Source organism: Amblyomma mixtum, chromosome 2, assembly GCF_055824585.1.
Source record: "Amblyomma mixtum isolate Tamu chromosome 2, ASM5582458v1, whole genome shotgun sequence".
NCBI lineage: Eukaryota > Metazoa > Arthropoda > Arachnida > Ixodida > Ixodidae > Amblyomma > Amblyomma mixtum.
Window position 1 is genome coordinate 89,553,324 of NC_143013.1, and position 19,060 is coordinate 89,572,383.

At 46.7% G+C, this 19,060-nt stretch overlaps 1 protein-coding gene across 1 annotated transcript; it reads left to right on the top strand.

The window, feature by feature from the left end:
* The first annotated feature begins 9,398 nt into the window (after positions 1 to 9,398).
* Positions 9,399 to 17,379, top strand: LOC149360093 (tubulin beta-1 chain-like). Its single transcript, XM_089567783.1, has 7 exons — positions 9,399 to 9,455; positions 10,337 to 10,445; positions 11,750 to 11,860; positions 13,329 to 13,573; positions 13,912 to 14,111; positions 16,627 to 17,063; positions 17,207 to 17,379. The coding sequence occupies exons 1-7, from the start codon at positions 9,399 to 9,401 to the stop codon at positions 17,377 to 17,379; spliced, it is 1,332 nt and encodes a 443-aa protein (XP_089423909.1).
* Positions 17,380 to 19,060: the final 1,681 nt, after the last annotated feature.

Here is a 19,060-nt window from a genome sequence, read left to right on the forward strand (position 1 = left end):
ATCGTCGCGGTTTTATTCAGTGATTACGTAACCATTTTAAAAGCTAGCGCAAGGGTACTTGCGCAAAACTGCATTCATAACCTAGAAGCTTCATAGATTCCAATTCTTGAGTAACCTCTAAATCTAAAAAAAGCATTTCACCTTTCCTTTAAGGAAAATAATTTTGATGAGCCGCTATTGGTCTCAGATAAGTTCCTGTCTGAACATCAGGTGGCATCTTTCCTGCGCGGTCGAAACTAATATGAGAAGTCGGTTTTTAGAACGTACAATAGTGCAGTCAGTACAGGGAAAGGATTGCGCTCAGTCATCTCAATGTCACGTGACACTGAGTTTTTTTCTGTATGACCTGTCATTTCTTTAACTCTGTCATACCGTAACAAGCACAGCGTTTTGTAGCGAAAGCTACACTAGGCTTGTGTAAAAAAAAGTCCTTAGGGTGTCGGACATGAAAGTAGCATTGTTTTAACGCAGTTAAACTGAGTCTTATATGGAAATACTGGAAAATATCTATAACGACTGCACAGCTACCACAGTCCTTCATGAAGTCAGCAATAAAATTTCAATAAGGAAGGGTGTGAGGCAGGGAGACACGATCTCGCCAATGCTATTCGCTGCCTGTTTACTGCAAAGCATGATCAGTGAGTTATACAGGCAGAGCAGAACGGTGGGTCTAAAGATTAACATGCAGAAAACTAAAGTAATGTTCAACAGCCTCGGAAGGAAACAGCAGTTTACAATTGGCAGCGAGGTGCTGGAAGTGGTAAGGGAATACGTCTACTTAGGGAGGTAATGTCCGCAGATCCGAATCACGAGAGCGAAATAACTAGACGAATAAGAATGGGGTGGAGCGCATTTGGCAGGTTCTCATAGGTCATGAATGGCAGTTTACTAATATCCCTCAAGAGAAAAGTATATACAACTCTATCTTATCGGTACTAAGCTATAGGGCAGAAACGTGGAGGGTAACGAAAAAGGTTAAACTGAGGACTACAGAAAGAGACGGAAAGAGGGCAGAGTAGGTCAGGGAACAATGACATCCTAGTCGAAATCAAGAGTAAAAAATGTTCTCGGGCAGGGCATGCAATGCTAGGTCAAGATAACCGATGGCCCTTAAGCGTAACGGAATGGATTCCAAGAGTAGATAAGCGTAACAGGGGGCGGCACATTAAGGAGTTTGCGGGGATAGGGTGGCCGCGGCTGGCACTGACAGGGTTAATTGGAGAGATATGGGAGAAGCTTTTTTGCACTGCAGTGGGCGTACTCAGGCTGATGATCATGATGCACACTTCCAAATCAAATGACTTTTAAGGCGGAAACCTTTAATGCCTCATCGTTGTAAGCAGAAGTTGTCGACAGAAATGTCACGCTTTTGAATTGGCCGAAACGGTCGTGACGTCACAGTGCGCGAATTTCGAACGGGCCAATTGTACTTTGGCTACTAACCATGCAACCAATTAAAGGGATCGTATAGTGATGCTTCAAGTTAGTTAGTGGGACTTACTTAACCAGTTAGCCTAATTAACCTTTCTAGTCAGACAAGATAAATAAATTAAACTGATTAGGAAATTGGCCGAGCTCGGGAATCGAACCCCGGTCTCCGGAGTGCGAGACGAGCACGCTACCACTCCGCCATGCAAGCTTTTTTTTTCTTTATTGCCTGGCTTTGGTTCATGACATTGCACAACAAAAATACACATAACGCTATATAGATACGACACTGTCGTGGTCAGCCAGCACGAGACTGGCTTCGTCAGCTTAAAATTCCCGCAACATACACAACGACTCTAGCCTTGAGAGCCACTCGGGAGGCTCCGCAGCTGCTTTTTGGATTGCAAGAAACCAGTCCATGCTTTCCCGGAAATAAATTCGGGCCGGTCATGCGTCTTTGTCACAATGGTAGCCTGTCATTCTGGAGCGCCATATACTGTACAGTGGAGGCCCAAGAGCATTATGAGATCAAAAGGTGCCCCATCCTCATTATCAGTGCTTAAATAGCGAATTCCGTGCGCGTCAAGTGGTAGCTCTTGCTTTATGGTCCTTTGTAACACGTCCCAAAAATAAACTCCTTCCCAGCAATGCAAAAAAACATGGTTTATTGTTTCAGGCTGTTTACAAATTAAGCAGTTCGATCCCCACGGTAAAAAGAAATCCTTTCCCTCTAGAAACTTCTTAACTGGTAACGTCCCGGTGTGTAACTTAAAAAAGAAAGTCTTTACTCCTGGTGGCACCTGCATTTTCTTCACCCTTTTTGAAACATCCCCTCCCGGGCCTCCACTGTACAAGGCCCTGTACATGGGCTCTGGGAAAACAATATCACAAAGATCATTGTACAACTTTTTCCTTTTACTTTTCCACAAATAATCGGTGGAAAAACGTGCCGAAAGAAACCGAACGCTTGCTACAATCTCTTTGTAGTAACCAAAAGTTCCACCAGAGAGCTCTTCTGTGGATACCGCAAACTCCGGCAGCAATCGCCGCAGCTTCACTTGGCACACGGTGGGCAAGAACGGGTCTGTGACGTCGCGAAAAAACAAAAAACGGTTCACCAGCTGCCTTAAAAAGAGGTGCCCTAGCCCTAGCCCCCCGTCTTTTACCCGCCGGAACAGGTTCGTTCTGCTACAACGTTCCCACTCCGCCATGCCAGCTCGATGCCAGCTCGATGGTTTAGAATGAACAAAGGCGCGTCTAGTGAATACGGTGTCTTCGTTCACTCCCATCTTCCTCCCTTCCCGTTACGGCGAGGTTTAGGTGTCCACCGAGATATGAGAGACAGATACATTTCCTTTCCTCAAAGACCAATTTACCGACGAGCAAGGCGTAGAACCTTTCCTCAAAAAGCGTTGCATTCAAAGGGCAACGCATCGCGCCGAACGGTTGGTGGCGTTCCGTGGACTGCCTGGCAGCGCTACAACACGCTGTCGCGTTCCACTCCTAAAGGCAAAGATTAAGCGCCATTAATTGGCAGTTAATTTATGCACCAACAGAATGTAAAGTGAACAATCGCGTAGCAGAATGCAGCACTCAGGCTTTCGCCTTTCATCACTTTAGCCGCTAAAGTTCCTCGTAATTTTTATCCTTAAGAAAATCATATCGTGCAATCTTCGAAGTGTTGTTGCGGGTGCTACTACGCCTTTATTTCTTTTACTAGCTCAACCTCCAAGCATGGTTAGTTGAAGAGCTATTTCAGAGCTTTTCTAGCCGGTCTCTCAACTATCTCGTTTCTTCTGAAAATGCTTCTGCAATGCATATGGCTCCATTACAGTGACTATTAATGCCAACTTTCTAGAATCGCATATTACTTCTATATTACTTCTATGTTTGACTCGAATTTTTAAAAATTTTCCGCAGCCACTTTCAACTGCGACGGCTTCTTGTACTGCTGCACCTGAGTGGGCACAAACGAAATCAGAGTTCAAAAACCTCTGTTTTCGAATACCAGAAGCATGAAGTTGCCACTGCCGAGGAAGAGGATCTCTTTGAGAAGGAGACCCAGAAAGAGGCACCAGTTTTTTTTGCGAAGGCACCACGGCTGTTTTGTTTGGTTTGACTTTTAAACAAATGTTAGTTACCATCGTGTCATGTCCTGCTATCGTACGCCTGCATGACTCAGTACGTCGCAGTAGTTCATACCTATGAACTATACTCATGTTTCTTGCAGAACCAAGGTGTAAAAGGGCTAACGGTATGTGGAGTGCCACGGCGCTTAAAGTGCGATTCTAGTCGCGGCTGTGCAGGTTTCGCAAAATGAGCAGGTAGGTGCACTACGCGAAACGTGCTTCCAGAGTGTGAACAGAGCGGCACAAGAGAACAGCGGAAGACCTTTGCGTACAGTGAGAAAAAACCCAGATTTTAAAGGGTGTGAAGGAAGCAGCGTGGTTAACATTTGTTATGGCTACCTGCTTAAGCTTCGTTCGTTAGTAAGGGCTTTTGCTCCAGGCGCTCCTTTTGCACAACTATACATCCTTGATGACTTTTGCTTGATGTACTGACTTGGTATTTGGTGTTTTGCCGGTGGTTTCGATCTCCCTGACACTACTTTTGCTCCGACGTGATAACCTTGCTTTTTCTATGACGTAATGACCCGGTCTGCCTTTCAGTGGTTTTTCCATTTAATACGCATTTTTGATGCACACCCATGGCTTCTGCGTTGGTCGCATGTTTCTGGTCTGAGGTTCAATGGGGTAATGTGATAAAATGATGAGTGTTGTGATGGTACTGGATGCGCAGCCAGATTCTTTTCCTGATAGCTGGTCATGTGACAGCTCAGCGTGCGTAAAATGTGGCCTGGTTTTCAGTAAAATCGAGGTGGCAGTTCAGCGCCTGTCGTTCGGAATATATTTCTTTGCTGTCCCCGCTTCTTTTGCTCTGCCACTTTGCATGATGAATAACCGCCCAGCCCAAACTAAGATACATTAATCGATTGCACAACAAATGTGGGCTAATTGACTCCTATAGTAAAACTTAAAAAAAAAAACAGCAGTTGCTAACACTGGGCCACGGACCGCCGCGTTCTGTATTACTCCACTGGCTGGTCGTGATAGTAAACGAAGTCAGCTTTTTAATGTTTGACTATCTTAAACAAGTCAGGTATCGAAACTCTAGAGCTTATAACTTTTTTTCTTGTGACAAGCTTCTTATTTAGGTATGCAAGAAAGGTTTCAACAACGCACTTTTTTATCGTAGAGAATTTCTGTTCGACGGTCCTGAATGTGGACGGAGCTTCACCGCAGACTTAAGTTGTATCCAACTATGGAGCGGGTCGTTTTCGTTAAAGCTTGGTCATACTTACCTGAAATACCCAGCATCAGCGTAGCCGTTTACTTCCTTGATCATAAATGCAGCGAAGAAACACGATCACATAGAGAAGAAGCACACAACACACGTCTGTGCGCTTGTGCGTTTCTTATATTGATTGTAAACAGTCTCTACTTAACTCCTCTACCTTTTGCTCATACTACTTGTGTGTGTGTTTGTGTGTTTTCTATGATTTTCACCCCAAAGCCCTTCAGTTTTAATCGCGCCTCATGCCGTGCACGTGCCCCACAAGCAAGTTTAGGCAACCTACACCTCCCTAGCTCTCCTTCTTTTTCAAATGAATACCGTACTGCTGGCACTACGTATCGTAGGGAAAGAACGAGGCATATGGTTACTCATGAGCACTATAGTTCGTTAACACCGGCAGTGCTTCGATCCCGCGCTGTGATTGAGCAATGCATGATTGAGTGAAAACTTTATTTGCTCTCGACAGTATTCGATGTCGAGTCCAGCGGGCGGGTCCCTTAGTCCAGGCCTCCAGAGGTCACGCCAGCAAGGCATGCCCGGTCGACCAACAGGACTTTGTCGTCCAGGTCTTCGCTGGACAGCGCGGTCTCCGACTGCGCCTGGGTGGGATTCTGTATGTGTGGGACTGCTGTGATTTTCTGACTGCCCCATGTTGTGTGGTACAGTGATGGTCTGTCTCCGCACAAAAGACACGTGTCTCGGAATATGGCTGGGTGGATTTTATTAAGAATAAAGAGGTTTGGGAAGGCGTCTGCAGTTGCCTCGAGCGGACCGACTTCTTCCTGCTTAGTTTTGCATGTTGGATAGGGAAACGCTTCCCGATGCTCCTGAAAGACTCAGCTATGTCATCGGAAATTTCTACCGGATCGGTTCCTACTTTGGCGACCGCCGCTCGATTAGTGTGGTCGCTAGCTGTGGCGTTTGTGATTTGGTTTCCGGTGAGTACGGCGTGTCCTGAAACCCATGTGATGGTGTGGGGTTGTCAGTTAGTACCTTCATGGCGAAATATTTGGAAATCTTTCCTGCTGAATGGCCGCTTGTTCCCTTACGACTGGTTGTTTGTAAGCCAGAGATTACCGCCAAGGATTGATACCGTCTTCTGCCGTCGGCAATTGTTAGAAGTTTCTCGGGCATATGACATTCCGGTCGCTGCAGTGTAACACAGAATTCAACGACAACCTGCGCACTTCTGGAGTGGAACTTGCTGAATGTTTAATGTTGTGCCGTCTTTTTCAGTATACACTCTGCACACTGTGTATAGTCCGAGCGCTCAATTTTGCTGCAAAAAAATTACTAGATTGTTCGCACCCGTTACATAGCCTGGCAGAGTCAGGTGTGCGAACCGCCCATAGAATTACATTTGGTACAGCTGAAGTATAAGAAAAACAGAGTAAGCGTCGCGAATTTTATGCCACAATCTGCGGTACTGAAAAAGAAAAAAAAAATATCCGTACATTCTGTATTTACAGATGGTTCGAAAATCACAAAATTTCAACTTTTAAAACCGTATAGTCCGCAGAATGTATGCCAATAAATACGGTGTTACAGAATTTCTGCCCCTCGCCTCTGTAAAATTTCCTGGTCTTGATGGTAACATATAAATTATTGTTCGCCCCTCGCCTCTATTAAAGCCCCTGTCTGGATGCCAACATATATAAATAAATAAGTTTCTTTCTCGGTGTACAGAAAATTCCAGGCATCTCATGGCTATAAAATATGCTACAGATTAGATATTACGACGCCCACTACGCTCGTTATCCTCGCCAGCAGCGTTTTCCTTGTTCCATTCGCTGAAAAACCCAAACCATATCGAGCGTATGAAAATTCTGAAGCTTCATTTGGGGAAGCACAACAAATGAATGAGTCAAATAACATTTCTTCACTTACACTCAATTGCGTAAATGAACAATTCGATCATTGTTTATTTATAAACGGCTACCTCAGGATTCACCCAAAGATGAAGAAGACGAAGTTTGCATCTTTCCGCGATGCGTTCATCTCGAAAAACTCAATTTTGCCTTAAATATTCGAAGGTACTTTTGTTACGCATTACATGGTCTTCACCGGATTATGAGCTGATCCCCCCGAAGGGGTGTTAGTTGTCAGCCTGTGAGATCAACAACAACCTCAGATAGTTGATCATAAATCAGCTCCTCCTCCAGCGCAGATCGGGATAGGGGTATACATGTCGAAGTGTAAATATCATATCGCAAAGCGTAATCCCATATTACGGCAGAAGGGAAGACATTACGACAAAACCATTGCGCTCGTCCCTTCTTGTGTATTCCCTTCGTTTTTACACGGCGTGAGTATCGTTAGAACTGTTCCTGGTTGGACAAGTGGAACGTCTCAGCCATCATTGGGCACCTCGGTACCTTTAACGTGGAGAGCAATGCATAAGCTGAGCAACATACTCTAAACTCTGCTAAGATCGTATATACAGAATTTCACGAGACAGGGGTCCCAGTCATGTTTTCTCGACAAATCCTCAGCATATTTGATCAAGTTATCGAACAATGTAGGGCACAGTGAGGCCGAAAACAGCGCTTGCTATCTTTTCAAATCGCACTCAACCTGCCAGCGTTACAAAATGCTGTTAATCATGCCTTTTTTTGCAACTGGAACCTGATGCTTAAGTTAAAGGAAATTATTTTAAGCACTTGTCTTGGTGTACAGGATGGGGAAAGTGCAAATGCATTCTTTTTCGCTTGATGCAGATATCCATGTTTGTGGAGGAAGACTCCAACTTGTTTCCTCCTATGTTCTGTTAAGGTGGGTTTACACGATGTACCACATACCGGACTTGCCCCACCGACTTTGCCGTTCCGCTTGGGCTAAATTAACCTAAATTAATGGGAATGCCCCAAATCCCCAATTCAGCCTCCCAAGTCCTCACCCATTCCCTCCTCCTCCCAGTGGAAAGCCGCCGTTTCCAGAGCACTGACCTGGGTGGCCAGCGCTGACTGATCGACCGGGTAAGCCGGTTTGCAACAGCTAACGGGGCCCTGGACTAAGGGCTCCACCTTCTGGGGGTACGTAACCCCAGACGAAATAAAGTCAGTTAGATTGGAATACCAGAAATGAACGGACGACTACGCTTCGAAACGCAGCAAATATAAGGGAAGAAGCTGCAGACTTCAAGGCGGCTATTGGGATGGTTATATTCCAGGATCTGACATGGAACTACTCCATCCGTATATCTGATTGCGCTCCTTATTCCTTCCCGAGTGTTTGGCCATTGGTTTTGCCCTTCTCAACACTTTGAGGTATGCAGTATATCAAAGGTTCTCATCCTTGCAGACTGCCTCTCAGCTTTAGCCTCTCTCGAAACTTCACGAAACGCTCTTTTGAATCGTTCCCTTAAGATCGGTGTCCCACACACTGTGATATTCCTGGTCATGCGGATATCCATTTTAACGAGATGGCTGATTTATTGACAAAGTCAGCTACCAGTGCCCCTCAGCGGGGCACTGGGAGCCCTGCTGCATATTTCATCCAGAATACGTGATTCTTAGCTCAAATCGTAGCATCTTCAGCACAAGTACCTTTGGAATGTCCTGTCATGTAAACCAAGGCTGTGTATGGTGTCAATGACGCTTCCGCAATTCAGAATCCCCCGCCTAGATATTTTGTATTTATGCAGATGTGGGTTCGATCCTACAAAACTGTGACACATGCAGGGAACGAAGCAAACAGACATTTTCTCCTCTCTTCCCGGCGGTTCACACTTCAGAGAAAATCTCATCTAGAGGTCTCTTTTTCGAGGTTAGCGTTCCCTCCTTGTGTTACACCCAGCTCATCTCTTGCTCGGGGTGATCCCCAAGGGATTCGGGTTAAGTAGGCTTTTCGGATATCTTCACGACTACATTATTGCAACTGGAACGTTACCTTGTTAACTGTATTCAAAATTCTTCCGCATGTCTAAAAATATTTTTTTCTTTTTATTCCTGAAACATAAAAATTGTTTTCATTTTTCTTCAGTTGTTATTTTTTTATAGCTTAGATCGTTTCACAATTCTACTTCGCCTCATGCCTTTCGTTTTCTTGCATATACCTATATGATTCTCCTTGGCATTCAGCAACAAACCTTGCCCAATCCCACAGCGCAGATATGTGCCATGTTTACTGGTGTCAACGACAACTACACATCATAAGTTCTCTCTCGCAGTTCGGTGGAGCCCTGGAATGAGGATGCCACCCATAAGCTCGCAGAAATCCAAAGATTTTCCTCCTGCTCTTCCTCACGCGCAAACAGTTTCGAGCACTGAGAAAAGAAAGTAGAAGCAGCCGCGTGAGCCCCTGCAGCCAGTTGTGGCGCCCCATTCGGCCGTACGCTTTCCGAAACGAGAAGTAGTTCGCTTTGTACGGCGCGTATCCTTTACACGGCATCCAGTGCGTGAACGAAAGGTCTTATAAACGACCTCAGAAACGGATTTACATTGCCAGAAACAGGCTGTGGCGCTTTCTCAGCCGCTATTAAGTCGCCACGTGTACACGCAAGAGCACAGCTGAGGAAGAAGTGAGCGGTGTTGCGGCGCAAGGCTACAAATACGCGGACCCCTGATCCGAGCTGGCAGTTGGCACCTTGGCAGCTGAGTCTCGGAGTGGCTTCCAACATGCGCGAGATTGTGCACATCCAGGCAGGCCAATGTGGAAACCAGATTGGAGCGAAGGTAAGCCACTTCTTCCGCCTCGGGCTATTTCGCGGCTCACGGGATCGCGACTTTCTTTCGTTCCGAGAGCCTGTTCCGGAGCGTTTGACGTTGGCAATTGCGTTGCGTCCTTAACACCGTGTTCTAGAATCTCGTGTCAGGCTACGGGGTCAACCATTTGACTTGTGTGCGAAGTCGTGGCTGGTAGTAGCCGCGTTGCTTTTGTACTTAGTCTTGGCTACTTTGTGTAGGACAACGTTGTGCCTCCAGAGAATGTCGAATCTCTGGTCCTTGACCTTTGGTTTCGCGTTGACATTTTTTTTGCTGCTGCCTTTTTACGAGCGTTGTAACAACTCTTGTTGCTTTATGGCATCTACTTGAGCCTTCATCTTCGGCCTTGGCGGAGATGAGACATTAGCCGTCTTACGTCCACTGACTACCACAAAAGGGATGGGGCGGAGGGCACTGATTCTTTAAAGGGACTCTTTCCCCCTGCTGGGGTGGCTGACGGGATTCAATGGCCTGAAGTGCTTTTAGGCCCTGCGCGGGTTTAGCCATCGGGAAGATGCATGACTCGGCAGAATTGATGTGGGCGATGAACCTCACAACGCCAGTTGAGAAGAGGCATCGGTAGCAACTACGACGTTTAAGACCTTTGAAGTTATTTCGTGTTCGGCCCCGTGTGGGTTTAGCCATCAGGAATACATATGAACTGGCAGAATTGATGCTGGCCATGGACCTCGCAACGCCAGTTGAGAAGAGGGACCGGTTGCAACTACGACGTTTAAGGCCTTTGAAGTTATTTCTTGTTCGGAGTGAATTCTAGTCATTAAGTGTGCTTTGATGGTTGTCACTGCGCTATCCGACACCACGCTGATTAATGATGCCTTTGCCCTTTGCAGTTTTGGGAGGTGATTTCCGATGAGCACGGCATCGATCCCAGCGGGGCGTACCATGGCGATTCGGACCTCCAGTTGGAGCGCATCAATGTCTACTACAACGAGGCCTCCGGTACGTGTCTTCCTATGTTTCGGACGATAATTTCAATTGGAAGTTTTGCCCTCGCGTGGAGCGCGCCGTGCCGCGGTTTGACACAATGGAAGCATCCGGCTTCTTAGCGACGCATTTTTTAAGCGGCAGGCCCTGGCTTTTCTAGCGTTGCGTTGTAAGACTGATCGAGCATTTTTCATTAGTCAGAGTACGAACGCGCCGAGGCGCGGCATTTTATGCCACTGTAAGTGTACGGGTCCTATTGCCTGCAGTCTCGCAGAGCTCAGTTTAAAGCCCCTTCATAAAAGGGGCATTTTCTCAATGGCTAAAAATGTTCACAACATTTGTGACGGCCTTTAATTCCCTCGGCAGGCTTGACGATGGCATACTCTCAATGTTCCTTCGACTGTTTCGTGGCGTACGTTGCCTTGAGTGGGAAATGAGCTTTAACGCAATGTTTGCTAATATGTTGTAGGAACGAATTGCGCACAAAAGACACACACAGGAAAACACGAGGGAGACTGAAAGAGCGCAAACTATCAACTGGTGTAATACTGCAGCTGTGCTTAAGTGGCTATGGGTTCGATCACGGAATCGAATCCTTGCTTGCCCCGCCGCGGTGGCTCAGTGGTTACGGCGCTCGGCTGCTGACCTGAAGGACGCGGGTTCGATCCCGTCCGCGGCGGCCGAATTTCGATGAAAGCGAAATTCTAGAGGCCCGTGTACTGTGCGATGTCAGTGCACGTTAAAGAACCCCAGGTGGTCGAAATTTCCGGAGCCCTTCACTACGGCGTCTCTTGTAGCTTGAGTTGTTTTGGGACGTTGAACCCCAATAAACCAAACCAAAACGAATCCTTGCTCCGGCGGTCGCATTTCGATGAAGGCGAGATGCTAAGACGCTGCGTGCTGTGCAATGTAATTGCGCAAAAAATAACACCCTGCTTAGCAGATATATTCTGAAGCCTGCGTTATTGCGTATATGACGGACCATGTTCAGTTAATGCGCTATACGTATGGTAATATGAAACAGAATGGCGGAATCGAAATAGGGCGTCAAGGAAGTAGTCGTTTTAATTCACTTAAATTTCGCTTTCTCGCACTTAACGTGCGGTTTTTCTACTGAAACCAAAACAATTAAATATTGATGAAACTGCTGTTCAAAGGTGGGGGAGGGGGGTCTGCTATTGCTGCTTTTATTTGCTGTCATATCTTGTGTTGGCGCGCTCTAGCTTTCTTGCTTGTTTTGCTTGTTTTGTTGTGATGCATATATTTGTAGTAACTGTACGGTATCTTTGCCGCTGAAAAATATTTCGTTTTTGTTTGAGGAGGTAAATACGTGCCTCGGGCCATCCTGGTCGACCTGGAGCCGGGAACCATGGACGCCGTGCGCTCGGGACCCTTTGGACAGCTCTTCCGACCGGACAACTTCGTGTTCGGTAAGGGGCTGTTCATTGTTTTCAGGAGCAACACGTATACGTTAGCACCCACTGATCTTAAAACACGCCATAGAGCAGCGAGCGCGCAATAAGGACCAAATTTAAATTCTCAGCGCACGCTAAATATGCACCCATATCAATGTACATGCATCGTTTCCTGGCTGAGTTCAATCCAGTTCGTGTGGCAGTCAAAATAATCCAGCCACGGTATGAATTGCCTTTGAGTTCAATATAAAGCCATTCTTACCAGTTTCTTACGAAACTTCGGTCGCCAAGATTAACGCGCAAGCTTGGTGGTTCGTCAAGAATGGAGTGTGCCGTGAAACGAGCACATAACGAGAAAGCTAGCACATGCGCTATTCTTACAACGCTCCCATCCGCATTTGACACAATCTCTACTCCACATCAGTCAGGAAAACAGACAGGTGGCGCATTACATACGGAAAGGGAGGTGGCCCTCTGTGGGTGCAATCCAGCATAAAGCAAAATCGTAGAAACAAATATAACACAGAACACAGCAAAGGATGTTCTCCCGCGGAGAACGGCCTCCTGTGCTCGTGCCATTTGTCAACCATTTTACGTAGTGCCTTGCTGCAGAGATTGTGTTCTGTAGCCGAGTACAATAGGAGTCATGACTTATTGAATTGTTTGAAACGTCGCAAACTTATCCAAGATGTTAACCTTCCCTATGTCATGCGCTGTGTATCCCTCTGTACACTTCTCTCAGAAAAACCAGCAAAAAAGGGCAACGGAGAAGAATGGAGAACGACACAGACAGAAGCGCTGAACTTTCAACTTTATTTCGGAAGAAACTAGTGCACCGTATTTGTACAGTCTCCTGCCAGGGACCATGACGCACAAGCAGAGCGTCATGGTGGTCTAAATTTCCGGAGCCCTTCACTACGGCGTCTCTCATAGCCTGAGTCGATTCGGGACGTTAAACCCCATAAACCAAACCAAACCAATGCACAATAACTCAGGATATAAAGAGTGGCGCAAGCAAACAAAAACCTACACAGCTCTTTGCTATATAACACATCGAGGAAAGAAAGGAATGCGAAGATGAACAGCCAACAAGGAACGTGCCATAAACCAACGGTGATAGAAACATTGTCTTGAACTAAAAACGACGAAAGCATAAAAAGGTGAAAGGCTAAGAAGTAAAGCGGCAAGAAAACTAAAGCTAAAGTTCAGTGCTTCTGTCCGTGTCGCCTCCTTCATTCTTGTCCGTTGTCCGTTTGCGCTGGTTCTTCTGAGATCATGCCTTAACAACTAGCCCAAGAAGTGTTGCTAAAATTCTATACTATTGCTGCGTCCATCATGTAGCATAAGTACATGTTTGGCACCTTTCTGGCTACTGTGTGCTGTGAGTTGAGTGCATGGCTTTCCTTCATTGCATATTCTAGAGCTGATTTTCTTCACAGTATGGCTTGTACAAGTATAAGCCTCTTGTTATCTGCCCCTTCAGGCCAGAGTGGGGCGGGCAACAACTGGGCCAAGGGCCACTACACCGAGGGGGCCGAACTGGTGGACTCGGTGCTCGACGTCGTGCGCAAGGAAGCGGAGCCCTGCGACTGCCTGCAGGGATTCCAGCTCACCCACTCCCTGGGCGGTGGCACTGGATCCGGCATGGGCACACTGCTCATCTCGAAGATCCGTGAAGAGTACCCAGATCGCATCATGAACACCTACAGCGTAGTTCCCTCTCCAAAGGTGTGTGTGAGAATGCTCATCGGACCGAATTTCGACGTCGTTGTAGAACGGTGGTGATCGGCGATTGGGGTGCACCACGTCATTAACGTGATCTAGCGTCGCCTGTTGTTGTATCGTGTCAGCGGCTACGTGCGTTCTGTTATTACTGGCGAAGGTCTCTCGAACCGCGCAAGTCGGTACCGGAATAACATCGAAAAGAACGCTCTAGCGTGTCCACGGTAATGTGATCGCCACTGTACGTAAAAAACCTCGTTTCTTTTTGCTTTTTTGTCCTTGTAGAATATGAATTGATGCCTGCCTGCATCTGGTCATCGTCGTCCTTCTTTCGCTTTCTGCAGGTTTCAGACACCGTCGTCGAGCCGTACAATGCTACCCTGTCTGTGCACCAATTGGTGGAGAACACCGACGAGACCTACTGCATCGACAACGAAGCACTCTATGACATCTGCTTCCGGACGCTGAAGCTCACGACTCCCACATACGGAGACCTGAACCACTTGGTCTCTGCAACGATGTCTGGTGTGACCACATGCCTTCGGTGAGTGTTCAGTTTCCGCCTATAGTATACGTATACAAGCGGAATTATGATCCGCGGCACATAGTTTGAGTAATGCCTCTTTATAGGTACAGAGCCAGTCTGTTGATCGGGACCACGATGTAAGTCGTGCATGTTTCAGTACGTCGGTGAGTGGGACGGGCGCAGAACTCTTAAGCTTTTCTCTGCGGCAGCAGTCAGACTGGCAAGCAGCAGATGCACTGAAAAGAAGACTGATGTTTGGACAGACTTGTAACCATAAAAGAACGAGCTCTGCGGTAGCGACAGCGATGCGCAATTCGCAGTTGTCGGGAAACACAATGTCCACGCTTGTAGACAGCGCTGTACTGAAGCCTCGGGAAGATTCCAGATAATCGGTGTACATTTGAAGACAGCTAAGGATCACTATCACTTGGCCGCGAGCCTGGCAGCTTTACATAAGTACGCTCAGGCCATATGGCGAAGGGCAGAGAGAACCCGATGGTGTTAGATCATGGAGATGTGTACATATCTTTCTGTATCAAAGAAAGAGGGCATGCCGACAACGTTGTTGGTTAATCGCTGTGTTAGTCCGCTGGCCTGTGGATGGCAGGCAGTCGTTGTACTGTCTGGTCTGACTGTACTACAAGATTACTCGGGTAAGGTCTGCCGTAAGCCCAGTTGCCTTGCCCATGATTCAGCTTGAGGGACGTCTGCTCGTAGGTGTTCGTCTTTAACTTTACTACCATGGGATATTAGGTTTGAGGGCAGAGGGTTAAGGGACTTGCCGCAGTTAATCTACTTGTTACCGGACGTCGACAGGTCGAATAAGCCGCGAGAGTTTATTCCAATCTGCTCGAAAATATCCTTGCTTTATTAATAACCATAAAAAATGCTGCTTGGTTTTCAGCAGTGTTTTGCATCGTTGACGATTAATATTTCTTCAGAAAGCAGCGGGGCACACAGCGTGCGCATGATTGCGATGTGTCATATCTACGACCGCAGTGCAGGTTGTCGTCTAAGGCGCAATTCTTTTTTTCAAAAGCATGCTGATCATTACGCAGGAAGTGGGAAAACTAGGCTCGAACACCTCAAGACTAAAGGGGGGGTTCGCATTCCCATCTACTACCCATTACATAGCGGTGTTATTTAGTGACAGCGGTGGCAGCCATCGACCGCATGAAAGCGTCCAACGCTGCCGGATTGGCTTCACATCTTAATTCTACTGCCTTAATCGATACCCGCTACACAGTAGTAGCGCCGGTGAGGCTTCTTTCTTACTCATTTTATCATCTCTTACTACGCCTACTGCAGGGCAAAGGCCTCTCTCATGGCTTTCCAATTAACCGTGCCCTTGCGTCCACCGTATCCCCGCAAACTTCTCAATCTCATCAGCCCATCTTTCTTCCACTCCCTGCTACGTTTGCTTTCTCTTGGAATCCACTCCGTTACCCTTAAGGACCAGCGGTTATTTTGCCTTCGCATTACATGCACTTCCCAAGCCCATTTCTGCCTCTTGATTTCGACTAGGATGTCATTAACCCGCGTTTGTTCTCACCCACTGTCCGCTTCCGGTCTTTTAAGCCCGCCGCGGTGGCTCAGAGATTATGGTACTCGGCTGCTGACACAAAAGACGGGGGTTCGACCCAGCCGTGGTGGTCGAATTTTGATGGGAGCGAAATTCTAGAGGCCCGTGCATTGAGCGATGTCAGTGCACGTCAGAGCCCCAGGTGGTCGAAATTTCTTGGAGCCCTTCACTACGGCGTCCCTCATAGCCTTAGTCGCTTTGGGACGTTAGATCCCCATAAACCATAAACCAAACCGGTCTCTTAACGTTACATTTATCCTTTTACCATAGCTTGCTGTATTGTCCTTAAATTAAGCTGAACCCTTTTCGTAGCCTGCATGTTTGTCCCATAGGTCAGTACCGGTAAGATACAGCTGTTTTATACTTCTGGAGGGATATTGGTAAACTGCCATTCATGATCTGAGAGAACCTGCCTTATACGCTCCACTAACATTCTTCCAGTTATTTCCCTCTCATGATCTGGATCAGAAGCCAATACTTGCCCTAAGCAGACGTATTTCCTTACCATTTTTACCTTTAAATGCCGTAAAGTACACTTTGTCGTAATCGATGTGGCCCGAGACATTCGCGCCATGGAAGCAGCCTTAAAGTCGGTCGAAGTATGACCTAAACTGATCTAGGCGGTATGAATAATTGAATATATTGGCTTCGCAGTACTCGACTATCGACTCCGAATGGCCAGAAAATCAGTGTAATTCTTTATGATAAGTCTCGAGCCCATCCAAATCGTTTGCAAGACATATGTGAATAGCGGAATACTGCAGCTTTTATGCAATCGTCTAAACTATCCGCATTATAAAACCATTTTATATGGTTATATTGTTCTACATACATCACCCTCGTAATGGCTATTGTCATACGGGAATATATCCCAGTCTACTTAAGCAATTGGAATTCTCTGATATCGACATATATGTACACATTTGTTAAGATCCTTCCCCGCCCTTTCAGGTTTCCTGGACAGCTGAACGCTGATCTACGCAAACTGGCCGTTAACATGGTTCCCTTTCCGCGCCTCCACTTCTTCATGCCTGGCTTCGCTCCCCTTACGTCCCGAGGCAGCCAGCAGTACCGGGCTCTGACTGTACCGGAACTGACGCAACAGATGTTCGACGCGAAAAACATGATGGCTGCTTGCGATCCTCGCCAGGGTCGTTACCTCACAGTGGCTGCAGTGTTCAGGGGCCGAATGAGCATGCGGGAAGTGGATGACCAGATGCTCAACATCCAGAACAAGCACTCTGGCTCGTTCGTCGAATGGATTCCGAACAACGTCAAGACTGCTGTCTGCGACATACCGCCTCGTGGTTTGAAGATGTCGGCTACTTTCATCGGGAACAGTACAGCCATTCAGGAGCTGTTCAAGCGAATCTCCGAGCAGTTTACCGGTAAGTACCGTCTTTGATCTGGAAGTTCTTAAAACACGCTTTCTTTATAGGTACCCATTTGGTGCCCATTTTCTGGAACAGCGCATTTTCCGGGTCAGTTTAGGAGTGTGACTATGTGTGCTTACTATCAAATTACTGTGCAGCCATGTTCCGCCGCAAGGCCTTCCTACACTGGTACACCGGGGAGGGCATGGACGAAATGGAGTTCACTGAGGCGGAGTCTAACATGAACGACCTGGTTTCCGAATACCAACAGTACCAGGAAGCCACAGCTGATGACGGAGAGTTCGAAGAAGAGGCGACGCAGATTGAATGATTTTTTTTCTTCCGTTTTACTTGTGTAGAGAGAGCTTTTGTTTCTTGCTCCTCAATAAAGTGTGTTGTGTTTCTGTCCATAATTCCTCTTTCCATCCTAAACAGAGTTTAAAGCTTTAGACGTTGCCCAACAAGGTTGACAGCAGCACCATAGAAATTAACTTAGTCCAGGTAGTTGGTGGGTGCAGGGATCCTTGAGGTAGGACAATTGGTGAAATCGCTTTCCTGTAGATGCAAATTTAATTTTTACCACGTCACAGGCTCCAGAGTCTTGCTGAAAACTTCTGTCTTTGAGCGCAGAGTAGAATTGTAGCTGGCGTCCTAGCGCTCAGACGAATTGTGGGAGGGAGCAGCGCACGTTTGAGTTCCCCGAATAAACGGATCCGACAAATTTCATTGCGCATGCGTGCGCTTGCCGGGGAAAGCCAAGCCAGCATACTGGTTATGATTCTTCGCGGCGCCTAAATGGTAGATCCGATCGCAGGCTCTGTCCACAGCCGTATCTGTTGTGTTCAGCTTTAGGAACTAGAACCTTCACTTAGAGCTTGGGGGCCTCTGGTGAGGAGTGAGGGTGAGGTGTTCTGTGCAGGTCGTACCGGGTGCAGCGCTGAGAAAAGTGCAATTGCTGCGACGGGAGATAACCGTGGCGGCGCCGCTGAGCTTGTTACTCGAGCCTCTGGACGTCGCGTTTAAAAGTTGCTTGAGCTTCACTTAGGAGCATTTTTTTTTCATCAGAACCTCTTTTCGCGTACCAATGGGCGTGTTTTTACATCCTCCTACAATGTTGCGTTTCTTGCCACGGCGTTTGCCCTCTGCCTTCACAGTGCCCATCCAAGCATTTGCTTATGTCACGAAACGCACGTTGGTCCTTGATGATGATATTCTCCTCTGCTATTTATTCATCGTCGTCTTTGTTTAGAAAAAAAAACGGATTTGATTTTCGCTTTTCTTAAAGAAATGAGCCTAAATTTATTCAAAAAGTGCTTGGTAGCTTACAAGCAAGAAAATAGAACAGCGCGAGCAAGCTATGGTGTTTTCTGTAAATAAAATTACAAGAAATGCGTGTGCTCAGCGTGAAACGTGCAAGAAGGAATGAATCGGGGAGATTTTGAGTGCACGAGCCTTGTGCTGAATGGTTATTACTTTTGTGACATGTAAGCTCATTTTTGAACGAACTGCTGAAACATTTTTTTCATTTGACAATAACAATTTAACGGCGACGGTGCATATCATACGACTCACTAATGTCTCATTACTAGACTGAACGTATTTATTGATCGCTGGTACTACACGCCAACTTGTGGGCCCTGTTTCGTCTTTTTGGTCTATTGCGGAAAACAGTCAGACGCATGTAACATTCCTAAACAGATAGCAGATGGCTAGAAGGCGCTGTTGCTTTTGGCGAAATAAAAATGTGCAACAAAATATAGCTGACTGTTTCACATTTCGATATATTTGTCCCCGCCCTTTCTCAAATGCATCAGTAGGACTATGGCTGGAGGAGTTATCAGCAGTAAATGCGCACATCGAGCACTCATTAAATTGATAATCTTGAATACGACACTAAAATTTCGTACAGTTCCACCGCTATAACCTTATATCGGGCGGAAATCGGTGTAAAGACTGCTTCACGAAACTGCGCGAAAGTAAAACTGCCTGCGTCCTCGATATCCATTATTTAG

What these genes read in the sequence shown, in the direction of transcription:
- LOC149360093 (XM_089567783.1), top strand. Translation starts at nt 9,399, where the DNA reads ATGCGCGAGATTGTGCACATCCAGGCAGGCCAATGTGGAAACCAGATT. An exon ending in GCGTAGTTCCCTCTCCAAAG is followed by an intron (nt 13,574 to 13,911) that starts GTGTGTGTGAGA and finishes CGCTTTCTGCAG; the next exon opens with GTTTCAGACACCGTCGTCGA. An exon ending in GGTGTGACCACATGCCTTCG is followed by an intron (nt 14,112 to 16,626) that starts GTGAGTGTTCAG and finishes CCGCCCTTTCAG; the next exon opens with GTTTCCTGGACAGCTGAACG.